The 15,462-nt window shown below is 51.6% G+C and overlaps 2 protein-coding genes and 1 long non-coding RNA gene across 17 annotated transcripts in view; 2 read left to right on the plus strand and 1 right to left on the minus strand.

Annotated features, from left to right (window-relative positions):
* ZC3HC1 (zinc finger C3HC-type containing 1) overlaps positions 1-7,267 on the plus strand; it is a 14,964-nt gene extending 7,697 nt beyond the window's left edge. Inside the window, exons 3-9 of the mRNA XM_033514352.1 lie at positions 536-763; positions 1,414-1,541; positions 2,404-2,564; positions 3,795-4,014; positions 4,244-4,453; positions 4,609-4,818; positions 6,860-7,267. Coding sequence (XP_033370243.1) covers positions 536-763; positions 1,414-1,541; positions 2,404-2,564; positions 3,795-4,014; positions 4,244-4,453; positions 4,609-4,818; positions 6,860-6,928 — 1,226 coding nt within the window. The 3' untranslated portion in view covers positions 6,929-7,267. The remainder of the gene's footprint in view (positions 1-535; positions 764-1,413; positions 1,542-2,403; positions 2,565-3,794; positions 4,015-4,243; positions 4,454-4,608; positions 4,819-6,859) is intronic.
* A 2,303-nt stretch (positions 7,268-9,570) lies between these two features.
* Positions 9,571-15,462, plus strand: part of UBE2H (ubiquitin conjugating enzyme E2 H) — a 30,821-nt gene continuing 24,929 nt past the window's right edge. For 8 of the 15 annotated variants that reach the window (XR_004497413.1, XR_004497421.1, XR_004497410.1 and 5 more), the window contains exons 1-2: positions 11,559-13,425; positions 13,540-13,769. Coding sequence is in view for 1 of the 15 variants with exons in the window: in XM_033514255.1 (XP_033370146.1) it covers positions 9,800-9,852 (53 nt within the window). In the remaining 14 variants the exon portion in view is untranslated. Of the gene's footprint in view, positions 9,853-9,982; positions 11,392-11,558; positions 13,426-13,539; positions 13,770-14,892; positions 15,094-15,462 lie in introns of those variants that run through there. The other 7 variants (XR_004497411.1, XR_004497417.1, XR_004497414.1 and 4 more) reach the window with 7 other exon arrangements.
* On the minus strand, positions 11,250-12,688 carry LOC107204859. Its single transcript, XR_001521772.3, has 2 exons — positions 12,603-12,688; positions 11,250-11,565 (listed from the first exon to the last, which is right to left on the minus strand). It is a non-coding gene; the product is annotated as an uncharacterized LOC107204859 (long non-coding RNA).

The raw sequence follows: 15,462 nt of genomic DNA on the forward strand, positions 1-15,462 counted from the left end.
ATCCCCACTTCTCAATTTTCCTGGCTGCAATTCCCTTGGAAGTGAATCCTGCCATGTGGCTCATGGGAATAACTGAGCCTTTCCTTTTTTGGGTCACTCAATATCAACATTCCCTGTTTATTCAGATTATCTCTGTTAAATAAACCTTGGCCTAATTATTCCATTGGAAATCACATTAAAATAATCAAAGACCGGGGAAGAAAGCATCAAAAAACAAATTAGAATATTTTTTTTTTTTTGGTTCTGAAAGCAGAAGTGAAATTAAATATCAGATTTTTTATTTTATTTTTAATTTTTTTGGGAAGTTTGATTTCCAGACATGGCTGGAATTTGGCTCCTGCAGCTGGGGTGGAGGGATGAGCTCAGCCAGGGATTGGCAGCATCCTGGGAGGAAAAACTGGCAGGATCCAGCAAGTTTTGTACCCACAGGCTGTTTTTCCACAGATTCCTGTGCCTGGGAATTTTGGGGGAGGTTGAAGGGCTCAGGTGACATTTGCTGTTCCCAATTCCTGGAATTCTTGCTGGGAAGTTTGAGGTGAAGCTTCAGGCTCTGCATCCTCGGGCAGCACCCCAGGGAAACTCTCCCAATCCTGGTGCTTTCTTCTCCTGGCTTGGTTTTCCCAGCGATTCCCTGAGGAGGTGGCTCCACAGGGAATTATCCCAGAGTTTTTCCCTGCAGACAAGGAGCGCTGTGAGGAGCTCAGGAAGGCTCTGAGCACTGCCCATGAGAAGTTCTGCTTCTGGCCAGACAGCCCCTGCCCAGGTGGGTGCCTCAGATTCCTGCACCATTCCCAATTTTTTTCTTTCTCCTTTGTTCTTCCCATCATCACTCTCTCCTTTTCCCTGTGGGAATGATGGAATGCAAGAGGAAAGCAACATCCCTGAGCAGCCTCAGCGAATCTCAAGCTGGATCCAGCTTTTCCTGCCCTTTGGGAGCAGTTAAAATGTTTTTGGGTGGTAACTGGGAGGGGACAGGGGAGCTTGGCTGTCATGGAATGCTCAGAGAGGGATAAATCCTGTCTTGGGAGCTGTGCTGAGCTTTTCCTTGAAAAGCCAGAAAAATAATCATGGAATTGTGGGGGTGGGAAAGGGCCTTAAAGCCCATCCAGTGCCATGGCAGGGACACCTCCTGCTATCCCAGGCTGCTCCAAACCCCATCCAACCCAGCCTTGGACACTCCAAGGATCCAGAGGCAGCCACAGCTCCTCTGGGAATTCCATCCCAGCCTCTCCCCACCCTCCCAGTCAGGAATTCCTTCCCAGTATCCCACCTAAACTTCTCCAGCTTAAGCTCATTCCCTCTTATCCCATCACTGCATTTCTGTGGAGACCCTGGCTGGTGGGAATCCTTATCCCATTCCCTGTGGGATAAGGAAGGGTTGGGAATGCTGAGCGCAGCTTTTCCTCTCACCAGATCGCTTTGCCAGGCTGCTGGTGGATGAGCCCAGAGTCCTTCTCCAGGATTTCCTGGATCGTTTCCAGAGCCTGTGTCAGCTGGAGCTGCAGCTGCCTTCCCTCAGACCAGAAGACCTGAAAAATATGGTGAGTTCCCTCCTGCTCCCAAAATCTGGAGCGTTCCAGGCTTCGGGGACCATCCCAAAATCAGGAATTTCAGCCTCTGTGTGCGTGTGAGGGATCTGCTCCCACTTGGTTTTTTTTTCTCCTTGGACATGTTCCAGTGTTCCACCATGGAAATGTGTCAAGAGGAGTTGGGAATGGCTCATTCCACAACTGGGAATTATTCCAAGCTGGGAATGTATCTGCTTCCCACTCCGGACTTTTCCCGGTGTCCAGGCTGCTCTGTGGTGCCTGGAGATGGGATTTGGGATCCCACAGACCCCTCTGGGAGCTCTCCAAGGCAGCCCACGGATCACTCCAGGGATTCCACACAGGAATTTGGGATGCCCTGGAGGTGTGGGCAGAGACCTGGGAAGCTGAAGGAGCCCGAGGAGGCTCCTCAGGCAGGAGGGAAAAGCAGGAAAAGCCAGGAACAAACATGGAATTGCCACCCTGCAGGAACCTGGCCCTGCTCTGCTGCAGCCAAGTCTGGCTCCTTGGACACTCCTTTGCCAGGGAACAGATGGCTCTGGGCAGCCCTGTGGGATCCAGGGAATCTTCATCCATTCAGCACAACCACGGGGACGTTTTGGGGCTGGCTGAGCTCGGAAACCACCAGAGACTCCCAAAACCACGGCGGGAATGGGACCTGTTCCACTGCTGGGGGGAGCAGATGGAGCAGATTTCATGGAATGGGGAGCCAGAGGATTTCTCTGAGTGACTTTTCCCTGTTAGACCTGAGGGTGCTGGACCATGCAATTCCAGAGGGTGAAATTGGGAATTTTTTTCTCCGCGTGGGACATAATTTGGGAACAAAACCAACGCATTTTCTCCCTGTTCTCCGCAGTCCCTGACGGAGGAAAGGATCACCCGGCTCCTCCAGCTGATTGGAGAGGAACTGGAGCACAAAGGAACAGAGGGAGAGAAACCTCCTGGGAAGTTTTCCACGGAAATCCTGCAGGTTCACGTTCCCGCCTGTATCCTGGCGCTGTGCGGCTGGACCTGCAGGTGGGCAGGGCCTGGAACGTTCCTCACGCTCTGGGCTTGCCATGAAAGCTCTTGGAGGCTGGAGGGATGTGGAATGTTCCTCCTGTGGAATGTTCACTATCCCTTTTCTGGCTATTTTTGTGTTTTCCCTCTTTTCCCACTTCCCTTATTTTACTCTTTTCCTATTTTCCCTCTTTTTCACCGTGCTCCTTCCTGCCTACCTGATTTTATTTTCCAGTTTTCCCTCTTTTTCACTGCTCTCCTGCTTCCTCTGTGTCGCTATTTTCCAATTTTCCCACTTTTTCACTTAAATCCTGCTTCTCTTATTTAACTGTTTTCCTTTTCCACCACATTCCCTCTTCCCTTATTTCACCACTTTTTTTCCCCTCTTTTTCCCCCTCTGCTTCCTGGCCAGATAAAATGCAACTGAAGCAGTTTAAATCATCATCATCATCACAGATGGGGTTTAATGGAATTTTTTTCCCTGACTTTTCCAAGCTCAGCCTTATCCCTGACCACCTCTCCTGACTTTCCCCATCCCTGGGAATGTCCAAGGCTGGCTTGGACATCGGGGTTTGGAGTAACCTGGGATGGTGGGAGGTGTTGGAATGAGGTGATCTTTAAAATCCATCCCAACCTATCCCATGATTCCTCAAGGATTCCTTGAGGATTCCACGAGGATTCCACAAGGATTCCATGTTCCATGAGGATTCTGTGAGGATTCCATGAGGATTCCATGTTCCATGAGGATTCTGTGAGGATTCTGTGAGGATTCCATGAGGATTCCATGAGGATTCCTTGAGGATTCCATGAGGATTCCATGTTCCTTGAGGATTCTGTGAGGATTCCACAAGGATTCCACAAGGATTCCTTCAGGATTCCATGTTCCATGAGGATTCTGTGAGGATTCTTTGAGGATTCCATGAGGATTCCTGGAGGATTCCTTGAGAATTCCTTGAGGATTCTGTGAGGATTCCTGGAGGATTCCATGAGGATTCCACAAGGATTCCTTGAGGATTCCATGTTCCTCGAGGATTCCACGAGGATTCCTTGAGGATTCCGTGGGGATTCCATGAGGATTACTGGAGGATTCCTTGAGGATTCCTTGAGGATTCCTTGAGGATTCCATGAGGATTCCATGTTCCTGGAGGATTCCTGGAGGATTCCTGGAGGATTCCACGAGGATTCCTTGAGGATTCCTGGAGGATTCCTGGAGGATTCCACGAGGATTCCATGTGTCTGTCCCCGCAGTGCTGCCTCGGGCTCCATGAACCTCTCCGTGATCACCTGCTCCCGCTGCATGAGGAAGGTTGGGCTGTGGGGCTTCCACCAGCTGGAATCTTCCGCAGCTCCAGAGCCGGATTCCTGCGGCTCCAGCAGCGCCACCCCGGCCGCTCCCGAGCGCTTCCCGCCCGTTCCCACATCCCCGCGCCGGATGCTGACGCGGAGCCAGGATCCGGGATCCGAGCAGGTACATCCTGGGATATCTGGGCGCTGCAGGGACTCCAGGCCGGCCTCATCCACATCCACTGGATCCCAGGAGCAGCCACAGCTTCTCTGGGAATTCTATCCCAACCCTTCCCCATCCTCCCAGCTGGGAATTCCTTCCCTTTATCCCACCCAAACCTTTCTCCTTGCGGCGGGAAGGGCTCTTGGAGCCGGACAACGCCGTTAATTCCCGTTTTTATCCCACCCAGCAGCACGAGAAGAGCCCATCCCCGGCCGTGTCCCGCCCAAGGGGTTGGGATTCTCCCAGCTCCATGGACCGGGGCGAGCTGGACGTGAGCAGGGATGTGACGCTGAGGAGCCGCCCGGTGACACGGAGCATGGGCCAGGGGGACAACATGGAGGTGCCATCCAGCCCTGTCCGCAGGGCCAAGCGAGCGCGGCTCTGCTCTTCCAGCAGCTCGGTGAGCGATCCAAGCAGGATCTTCCCTGATCCAGGGATTTGGTGGAGTAGCCAGCTCAGGGGGTGGGGTTTGGGTTAAAAAAAGGGGTTTTTTAGAGGTTCTAAACCGTTCTTTTGTTGTTGTGTCCCTTCTCTGTCACCTCCTCGCTTCCCCAGGACACTTCCTTGAGGAGCTTCTTTCACCCCAGCTCTCAGCACCGGGATTGGTGTCCCTGGGTCAGCAGCGGGGAGGGAGAGGAATCCCTGGAAGATGCTTCATCCCAGACAGAGAAGGAACCTGGGAAAGCCAAGCCAGGCTGGGAAGTGGTGCTGAAGAGGCTCCTCAGCATCCAAAAATGTGACACGGAGCCCGAGACGGAGCCAGCGGTGAGCCTGGGGCACCCCAAAAACCGGAACGCTGCTTGTGCAGGCAGCAAAAATTTGGGATGGAGGGGCTTTTTTTGGGATGAACACAATCCCAGGCAGGGATTGTGAAAAGGATTGTGGAAAGGCATTCCCAAAAGCTCCATCCAAGGCCAGGCTGCTCCAGGGCTGCTATAAATAACGGCCTCGGCGCTGCCCGAGATCCGGTTTCATTCCCTGTTCCCAGAGCTCCTCTCTGCAATTCCTGGCTCCAGGCTCTTGGATTGCCAGTGTGAAAAAAGAGGTTCACTTTTTTTTTATAGATATAATATAGAAATTTTTTTTATAAATACAGAATTTAAAAGTTTAATAGAAAGACAATTAGGAGATAAAAATAAATATACAGATACAGTGTCTCTGCATTCACCTTACTAACAAAGGATTGTCCCTTAAAAACAGAACCCTATTGCATATCCATAAATTCTCATACATATTCTGACATTTTTCTTAAGTTTTGGATGTTTCTTTGTTTAGTTTTTAGCTTGCCCCCTTCCCAATTAATCAATCTTCTTGGCTCCTCTGAGTTTCGCATTCCCTGATAACAGAAATGCAATAAATTCCTCCCCCAGAGCTCTGGTCACTGCTGTCCTCATCTGGATAAGTTAATTTAAGAATGGGAGTCTCTAACTATATTTTTCAGTCTTTGGGTTCAACAAACAAAAGTAGTTTTTGTTTTAATACCATGCCATAACTCAAAATAAATGTATATCATACCACTATTTCTAAGTATCACCAACAACAGAAATAGAAGAAACCATATTAACAAATATTCTAACTTTATACCCATAACATTGATTTTAATATTTGTGAAAAGCCAACAATATGAAATATATTTATAACACCAGGGGAGCAGAGCTGAGGCCACAACTCCCTCCCTGTGTGGCTGTGGAGCAGCTGCTGCCTCCCTGGATCTCCTTATCCACGTGGATTCCTCCTGCCAGCTCTTTCCAGCTTTTCTCAGAACATTTTTGGGATTTGTCCTGGCACTTTCCTGTGATTTTTGTGTCCCCTTCCAGTGGGAGGTGTCCCTGCCCACATCAGGACGTTGGAATTGGGGGATCTTTAAGGTCTTTTCCAATCCAAACCATTCCATGATTCCGTGATTCTGCCAGGAGAGCTCCAAATGCTCCGGTGGCATCGGTCACAAATCAGAGGCACCAGACCCAGCTGGACCAGGGGATGGTTGGAGTTCCTTCCTGCTTTTTGGGGTCCCTGCCTGCTTTTTGGGGTTCTTTCTTGTTTTTTGGAGTCTCCTCCTGCTTTTTGGGGTTCTTTCTTGTTTTTTGGGGTCCCCTCCTGCTTTTTGGAATCCCTTTCTTGCTTTTTTGGGGGGTTCCCCTCCTGCTTTTTGGGGTCCTTTCTTGTTTTTTTGGGGTTCTTTCTTGTTTTTTGGGGTCCCTGCCTGCTTTTTGGGGTCCTTTCTTGCTTTTTGGGGTCCCTTCTACTTTTTGGGGTCCTTTCTTGTTTTTTGGAGTCCCTTTCTTGCTTTTTGGAATCCCTTCCTGCTTTCTGGAGTCCCATCCTGTTTTCTGGAGTCCCTTCCTACTTTTTTGAGGTCCCTTTCTACTTTTTGGGGCCACTTCCTACTTTTTGGAATCCTTTTTTGTTTTTTGGGGTCCCTTCTTGCTTTTTTGGGGTCACATCCTACTTTTTGGAGTACCTTTCTGCTTTTTGGAGTCCCTTTCTGCTTTTTGGGATGTTTTCTTGCTTTTTGGGGTCCCTGCCTGCTTTTTTGGGGCCTCTTCCTACTTTTTTGAATCCCTGCTTGCTTTTTGGAGTCCCTTTCTGCTTTTTTTGGGTCCTTTCCTGCTTCTTGCTTGTAGTCTCCTTGTTCTCCCCTCCAAGCTGCCAAACATGATGAAAACAAAGAACAAACTGCTGTCCTGGCAGGAAATTGGGATATTTTGGATGAGTTTTTGCTGCAGTTTCTCCTCCTGCCCTTTGCCAGTGGCGAGTCCTTCTCCAGTGCTTTGACCTCCGGCTGTTGCTTTGTTGTCTCTTCCAGAGCCTCTCGGAGAAATCCTGCAAGGTGTTCCGCATTTTCCGGCAGTGGGAGAGCATGAATTCCTCCTGAATTCCTCCTGAATTCCAGAAACCAGCACGGGGAGCATCAGGAGAGAGAGAGAGAGAGAGAGAGATCCAAACCTCTCAGTGGCTCCAGCTCCGCGCCTCGGGAAGGGGAATCCGAGGAAACTCCAAACTTGGCATCTCCCCTTCCCTGGCTGCCTTCCTGAAGCTCCTGCCTTCACAAACTGCTGCTGTGTCCCCTGGGCTCCAGAGGGGCTGGACAGCCCTTCCCAGAGCTGGGAATGTGACGAGGGGACACCGTCACCTCCTGAGGTGTCCGCGGTGTCCGGCCGCCTCGCGACGCCAGGTGGGAATAAACATTTCATTTTTGTTGGTTTTTTTCTCCTTTTGCCTTCCTGCTGGCGTGGTGTTTTTTTTTCCCCAGGGCAGGAGGAGCTCTGGATCTGGTGTAGCTCTTGGATCCCTCGGGATTCTTCTCCTTATGGGATCCACGTCTGTTTCCCACTCCACATTTTATTGTCTCCTGTTGTTGGGGTATTTTTCCATTGCCTCAATGCCATCCCTCTGCTGATGGCCAGTTTGGGGTGATGAATCCCCCAGGTTGGAGGGTGGGATGCAGCCAAAACTTGGGAAAAGGTGAGATTCCATGGCTTGGGCTGCTGGGAGGGGCGTGGTGTCATCTCCATCCTTGAGGATATTGAGGAAGGGGCTTTGGGAAAGGCTGAGATTCCACAGGCACGGTTGGATCTCCTCCCTCCAGGTCTGGGAATGTGGGAGGGATGGCACAGGGATACATCATTCCTTTTTTTATTATTATTTTTCTGAGGAAAGGATCTCCTGCCTCCATTTCCCCAGGTTTCCAAGGTTTCATCTGTGTCATCCCCTGGGATGGATTTGGAGATTTTTGGGAATGCAGTGGCTGCCATGGTCAGGGCTGATCCCAGCTCTCCCTGAACCCCAAAACTTGGGGGTGCACCCACCAACCTGGGGGCTTCTCCTGGGATCCAGCGTTTCTTCTGGGGCAGGAATCCCACGGGAAGCAGCGGGGCCTGAATTTGGGTGGATTCCCTTCCTTATTAAGGGGGTTCTAATTACGGGGCCCTAACGAGGGGCTGCTTCACCCCACGGCCCTGCTGGGCTGGGATTTGGGGTGGAGATGGAGACACCCCAAATCCAGAGGGGCGAGGATGGGCTGGGAAGTTCTTGGGATGGGCATGGAAGAGCCTCTTGTCCAGCTCTTTTCCACAAATCCCCCATCCCCAAGACTTCTCCACGGTCTCCCCATTCCTTACATCCCCCTGGAACTCTGGTTTCCCAATTTCCAATGGTTTCCAGCAGTTCCCTGTGGCTCCCTCTATTCCCTACATTCCCTGTCCATGGATTCTCCTGGCTCCCCCCCATCTCCGTTTTTCTCCAAAATGAGGGATCCACCCCACAAATCCTGGGATGCACCCAATCCAGGGAGGATGATATCCCCATTCCAGGGTGGGAAAGGCCAGCCACAACCCCTCCATCCCAATTTCCAGAGCAAGGAGTGCTCAGAGGATCCCCAAAATTCCCTCAGCACCCACATTCCAAGGTTTGGGTGCTGTAAGAGTGGCCTTAAAGTATTCCAGAAAGGAACAGGGTGTTGTTGTAGTCCCTGATATCCTGGAATAATCCCTGTTGCAAAACTGGTGTTTCACAGATGGAATAGAAGCATTCCAAGAAATTACAGTAAAATCCGTGTTTTCCCCTCCCAGTTCTCCCAGTTGCTTGGAACCAGTCGGGGAATATGGTGGCCTGGGAAATCCAAGATCCTCTATCCCGAATTTCCCTGCTGCTCTGCTCCAATATAACCCCGTTCTCCTGCCAAATTCCCCGTGGAATTCGGGGTGTGGATTTGAGTCCCCTCAGGTGATGTCACCTCCTGCTCCTGCCAGACTCGAGGCATGTTGGGGCATTAAATGGAGGAGCTTTTTTTGGGATTCTTTGGCTGTGTCTCCTCCCCACAGGGGAAGGAAGCAGCGGGGCAGATTTATGGGATGATGCCGGGGATCAGGAATGCGGGGTGTGGAGGTTCCACACCGGAATCCCATCGGTGTGGGAGACACCCATTAGCGCTGTCATCATCCGGGTGGGTAAACTGAGGCACCGGGAAATGCTTTGCCGATGTCACACAGGAAATCCGCAGCGGTGACTCCCGCTGTGGGCTCTGGCCAGTCGCCACGCAAACTCCATATTCTGTGGGGTGGTTCCCTGACCCCCGTGGGAATGGGAAATAGGGGAATATTGGGAATATTGGGAGCCATTGGGAATTGTGGAAAAACAGTGGAAATGGCAGAGCCGTGGGGAATTGCAAGGCCCTGACATAGGCGCACCCCATATTTTATGAGGTGGTTCCCTGGCCGTGGTAGGAACCAGCAAAATGGAAATGGGGGAATAAGAGGAGACAGAATTCATGGGGAATGGGGGAGACACGGGGAACACGTGGGGGAATTCCGGGAAACATTGGAAAAGGAGGAACTGAAATTAGCGGCCCCAGCGGGGCCTCGAACCCGCGGCCATCCATCGCTTCCCCCCGTCCATCTCCCCCTCTCGGGACTACAACTCCCGGCGTGCCCCGGGGCCGGCGGAGCGTTGAGGGCGAGGCCAATGGAAGCGCCGCGGGGCGGTGACGTCACCGCGGGTGACGTCAGGGGTCCAGAGAGAGGCTGGGGCAGAGGCGGCCGGAGCGGCTGAGGGAGCGCGAGCGGCGCAGGGGGGGCCCTGTCGGCGACAGCGGCGACAGCGGCGACAGGAGCGGCGACAGCGACAGCGGCGGGTCCCAGCGCCTCGCGGCCCGGCGTTCCCCTGCTCCTCTCGGCGCCGGGCGGCCCCGGCCCGCGGCGGCGGCGCTGACAGCCCGCCCGGAGCCCCGGGGGCGGCCGCGGCCACCATGTCGTCCCCCAGCCCGGGCAAGAGGCGGATGGACACCGACGTGGTCAAGCTGTATCCTTGCCGTGCCCCCCTCCGGGCCTACTGGGGACGAGGATCCCCCCGCCCCGTGGCCGGGCCTGCAGAGGGGTGGGAGGGCGGGGGGCACCGGGGACCCCCGCTGGGGTCGCCCCCCAAACCCCCCCCCATTCGCACCCCCTCGGCCTCTCCCCGGAGCTGAGGGTCGGATCTACCTCCCCCCTCAGCAGGGGAGGCCTAACCCCCCCCCCGTTCTGCCGTATTTTGGGGGGTTTATCCCCCTCTGTGGCTTGACAGGCGGCCCTGGGGGTGTCTCTGCAGATCCCCCTTGGCGATGCCCCCCCGATCTGGGTGCCCCGCACCCCCCCTTGCCTGCCCTGGGGAAGGGGTGAGCAGTTCCAGCAGCCACAGCCCAAAGAAAGGCTTTTGTGGGGTTTATTATTATTTATTCCCCCATTTTACCCCGCGGTTCACGAAGCTTCTGGTGCCGGCTTAGGGATTTAATTTTTTGGGGGAGGACGGGGGGGGTCCCTCGGGGTCTGGCTCAGCAGACCCAGGGGTGGGTGAAGGGCATCAGGGCCCGAGCCCGTCTCCCAAGAGGTTTATGTAACCCTCCAGGTTTGGTTAGGCTTTTATTACTTTTTATTTTTCCCCTTCTTCCTTCATAGATCTGTTTATATTTTTCCTCCTTGTTTTTATTCCGGGCCCTTTACGGGGCGGTGAATCCCTTTTTTCTCTCTGTCTGGAGAGTGGGTGGCGTTGAAAAATACCATTGGGAATTCGGTTCTGGGATTGTTTTATTAATAGTTTTTGTTTACAAGGTGGCGGTGTGAGCCGGGAAAGGGTAGGAATGACAAGAGTGGATGAAATGTTTCTCGGATCTGTCGCCTGAACGTGCCCGACCTCCCTCAGCAGAACTCGGGGCTGGTGGCTCTGCCGTGCTGGTGTGGAGGGGTCGAGAAACGGGTCTGATTTAGTTCCCAGAGAGAGATAAACAAACTTATCTGGATTTGGTGGTGTTTTTTTGGAAGGGGTGGGGGGAGGGAGGAGCAGCAGCAGCGCTCCTGTTTGTGGCTTATCGAAGGAAACTTGTGTCTGACGTTTCGCGCAGCGCCTTTCTCCCCACAAAAGCTGCTCTCGGTGTATTTTTCGCCCTGTTTTTAAGCAAATAGGAAATGAGTCCTGATGGTGCTCGAATCGGAGCTATTTTTATCCGGGGGTTTAAAGTTACACACATGTCAGACTCCGCCAATTGCGATCGATGCTTAATCGCACCGGGAGGAGGGTCGGGAATTCCAGCTGTTTAGTGAGGGAGGGGGAAAACCTTTCTTAGGGATACCCTGGAAAGAGCTGTGGGCCAGAGAGGGGCCGAGGCCCAACCTGATCGGCTGCTGCTCTGTTTCCTTTTCCCCTCCCCCTCTCTTTTTCCTTTCTTTTTTTTTTTTTTTTTTTTTTTTTTTCTCCCCCTTTTTGTTCCGTTCCTTGCCGGCTTCTCCAGCGATCGCAGCATATTTTGGAGGACAAAGAGCAGGTTTTCCCTGCGAAGTGGCTTTGCTGTGTGTTTCTAGGAGCTGGGTAGGTAGAAAGCCCCAAATATCTGGGATTCCTCTCGGTGCTGGGGAGTTTTTGCTCCGCTCTTTCTGCCCCCCTGACAAAAGGAACCCCGGCGGTTTTTCCAAAGGAGAAACCCTTGTTGTCGGCTCCGCTTTCCTTGTTTTCCAAAGGGTGAGGGTTAGAGCAGTCGGTGTCCTGCGGACAACAAACTTAGGAAGTTGGATGTGTCAGATGACTCCTCAGCACTCCTCCCTCGCTCCCTCCCTCCTTCCCCAGCCTTTTTTTGTTTGTCTGCCTGACTCGCCCGGGGTGAGCAGCTCGCTAGGCCCCGGCTCCCGAGACGCTTCCCTGGGGGGAATCTCCCCCTCTGGAAGCTGATCTGAAATCAGGGTCTCCTTTGAGACACGGCAACCAGGAGGGTCTCGGTGGTGGCCAGAGGAGAAGGGACTCGTCTGAAGGAATGTGCTTGAAGGCAGCTCCTCCTGGGGGTTTTCAGGGTTTTGTTGCTGTGTAGGGTTTTTGTTTGGGGTTTATTTCCCCCCCCCCTCTTTTTGCCGCCCGTTTTCATTGCAGTTTCCCTTTTCATCCCCTTTCCACGTCTCCGATGGAGAATAATAGTATGGATTTATGGCCTGCCAAGGGTTACCTTTCCCAGTAGGGAGGGGGCACCGAGCAGGGTGAATAACACTCCTTCCTTCTCCTGCTCTGACAGGTTTAGGAGCCGAGCGAGGTCTTTTTATGATCCCTATTTTCAATCCTAACACGTCCGTGTCCTTTTGTGGACGCCTCTTTGTGAGGAGGGAAGGGGAGAGGTGCCTGCTCTCCGTGGGGCTGCAGGAGAAGGGCAGAGCTCTGCGGGAATGCGTGGAACCGATGTTTAATAATCTCCTGGACGAGGATGTGCTCCAGCTCCCCGTCACTCATTGTCTCCCTCCGGACCGGGTTTGTGATGCTGAGGCTGGGAAAATAGAGCCATAATCCCTCATCCCCTTTTTGGGGGGCTCCAGCCAAAGTTTCATGGGTAACCTGTGACCCTTCAGAGCAGGGCTTTTTGCAGGAAAGCTCCCCAAAAACACCTCCAGACCCGTCATCCACTCGCGAAGCGCAGCGTTATCCCACTGGGAATCCCCCAAGCTCCAGGCCAGGCCTCTCCAAGGTATCACCCACCCCGGGGAGGGCAGAATGGGGGGCTCCCTTTTATAGTTCCCCCCAGTTTTGGGGCGAGTGCCAACCTTGGAGCTGTGTTTGCAGGGAAAAGGCCTCCAGCTCTCGCAACTCCGCGGATTGGCTGCTCTGTTACTACCCGGAAACCGGGCCCGGGGCGGAGCGAGGCTGCAGCTGATGGGGTGCCCCTGGCAGGGTGTTTATACCCATGGGGGACCCACCCCAGCACCCCCATCCCTCCCCCAAACCACGGGGCCGTTTCCCGTTCCAACCCCCGGGGTTTATTGTTCCGCGGCCGCTGCGCTCGCAGCTTCCCCTTGGCCGCGAGTTTATTTAGTGCTGATTTATTTTCCTCCTTTTGTGGAGAAACGCTGCTGGCTGGGTTGTAGTCCCCGAGCTCTATTTTTAAGCGTCAGAGCTGGAAAAGGGAAGTGTCACCCTGTTTTGTGCCTGAAAGGAATTATAAATAGTGGCCAGCTTTGTTTAAATCTCCCCCAGTGCTGCCCAGTTTGCAGAGCCGGGGGTTTGGGAGGCGAGTCAGGAGCGTAATTCACAGAGCATTGCACTCCCTGCTAATTTTAGGCTCGTCCTGAGTCAAGGAGAATAAAAGTACAAATCTCCTTAGTTTTACCTGCAGAGCATTTTGTAATCTCAAAACTCCCCCCCCCTCCACTCTCCCCGCCGGTGTTTGCTCCGTCGAGGCAAAGGGTAGGACAGAGTTTACATTTGGGATAAATTCCTTTTTCTGGTCATTATAGGCTTACCCCCTGCACTTATCATCCCACTTGAACACCTTCCAAGAGTGGCGTTGAGCAATTGCAGGGTCACATGGCTTTGTTCTCTTTGGCCTGTCCCCAGGGAAGAGCGTGTGCACTGGAATGTCTTGTTTTGGTAGGGTTTGGTGGGGCTTTGTTGTTTTCTCGGGGTTTTGTTTGGTTTTGTGGGGTTTTTAAAATTTTTTTTCATTTTTTTTTTATTTTTTTGGTGTCGTGTTTTGTTTTAAAGGATGGATATTTCTGGAAACTTTGAATGTAAATTTTCAAATGTCACGCTACGCTTCTTTCTGCTCCACTTCTGGGGCTACGTTTTAATGAGGTCTCCAGGGATGAGGGGAAATCGTGTGGTGAGGCTTCAAAATGCACAAAGACGTGGCAGCAGCCCCTTCCCAGAGCTGGGAGAGCCCCCCCTTTTTCCCAGAAATGCTGTCACAGGTGGTGGTTTATAAATCAAATCAGGTAAATGTGGTTTGGGAGGTGGTGCCTGTCTTTAGGAGAACTCAAAATCCATAAATCTCTGCCCAAACCAACTGGAGGAAAATAAATAATCTTTGTTGCCTAAATGACAACTTCCAAGGGTATCATCCTGCTGTTTTTAGAGCAGAATTTGGTGTCTTTTCTGGTGGCTGGATGGGTTTTTTTTTCCCCAAAAATTGGGCTGGAGCTGGAATTTCCTCTGCCTTTGTTGCCTTGGGGAGGATTTGGGAGCTCCTCGAGCAGACCTGAGAGCCAAGTGCACCTGTTTAATCCTGGAATTGGAACCAAACTGGGAAATGAGGATTTGGTTTGGGCTGCTTGGAGCAGAGTTGGAGCCTGACATCCCAACCCTGCTTCAAATAATAAAAATATGGGTGATTTTAATTATTTCCCCATCTCATTCCCTGGACTCAGAGCAGAGATTTTGGAGTACTGAGGAGTCTGGCAGGATGGTGCTTCCCAGTTTCCCAGCTCTGAAGTGGCTTAGAGCACTAAATGCTGATAAAACAAATTCTAGAGGCCTTTTCTTTATCATAACAATTAAAAAAAACCCAAAACTGAGCACGGGATTTCAGACAAACAGACATTTCCCTGTAAAATTACATCCTTGCTCTCCAGTGGCTCCAGGAGGTTGTGCCAGCTGTTTTTTCCAGGTTTTCTTAGGGAATCTGTGCTTGGATTTGTAGTAGGGGATTGTTTTTAAGTGTCATAGTGGCTGTTTTACAGTCCTGGTGAGCTTTTGGAAACATCTCCCAGAGCAACTCCCACGTGCTCCACATTTCTCAGCAGCAGGAGCCGATAAGGGGAGCTTGGAACTCCAATCCTCCAGATCCCAATATTTTGGATAAAGCAGGAGATGCCCCTCCATGAGGCCTTGCATTGTTTCATTTGCCAGGGGAAAATTCCATTTCATCTTCACAGGAGTGTTGTGTCCTGCTTCTGATCATCGTTGTGCACCAGCATTAAATGATGGTTGGAGGCTTTTTTTTAATGTTTTAGGGGGTTTTTTAATGTTTTAGGGTGTTTTTTTTAATGTTTTGGTGTTCTTTTAAAATAAATTTCTCCTTCAAACTCACCCTTAATTCCTACCCTGTTCCTGGAGCAGGAGGAGCAGCCAAGAAGGGAGTAAATCCTGGAATTCCTCTTTGGGAATCACTCCAGATCATTCCTTGGAGGCTCCAGGTTTGCTGCTTCCAGCACAGAGGGAGATCCCTGAGGATGGAAAATCAAATCCCAAAGGGAATCCCAAAGGATCCCTGCCCTGTGTCCTGGGGGAACCAAAAGCAAAGGAGTGCTTAAACTCAAAGTTATGATGAATTTTGTTTTCCCCTCTTTGTTTCCATGGAATTTTTCTTCCTAAACTTCAAGCCCTGATAGACTTTTTTCCATCTTTGTTTCCTTGGGTTTTATTTCCTGGATTGAAAGCTTTGATAGGCATTTTCCCCCTCTTTGTTTTCTTCTTTTCTTCCCCTAAATTTCAAATCTTGACAGACTTTTCCCCTCTTTGTTTTTTCCTTTTTTTCCTCCTAAATTTAAAGTCTTGAGAGACTTTCCCTCTTTGTTTTCTTCATTTTTTCCCCTAAATTTAAAATCTTGTCAGACTTTTTCCCACTTTGTTTTCTTCATTTTCTCCCCCTAAATTTCAAGCCTTGAGAGACTTTTTCCCTTTTTGTTT

This window comes from Parus major, chromosome 1A (assembly GCF_001522545.3).
Source record: "Parus major isolate Abel chromosome 1A, Parus_major1.1, whole genome shotgun sequence".
Taxonomy (NCBI): domain Eukaryota; kingdom Metazoa; phylum Chordata; class Aves; order Passeriformes; family Paridae; genus Parus; species Parus major.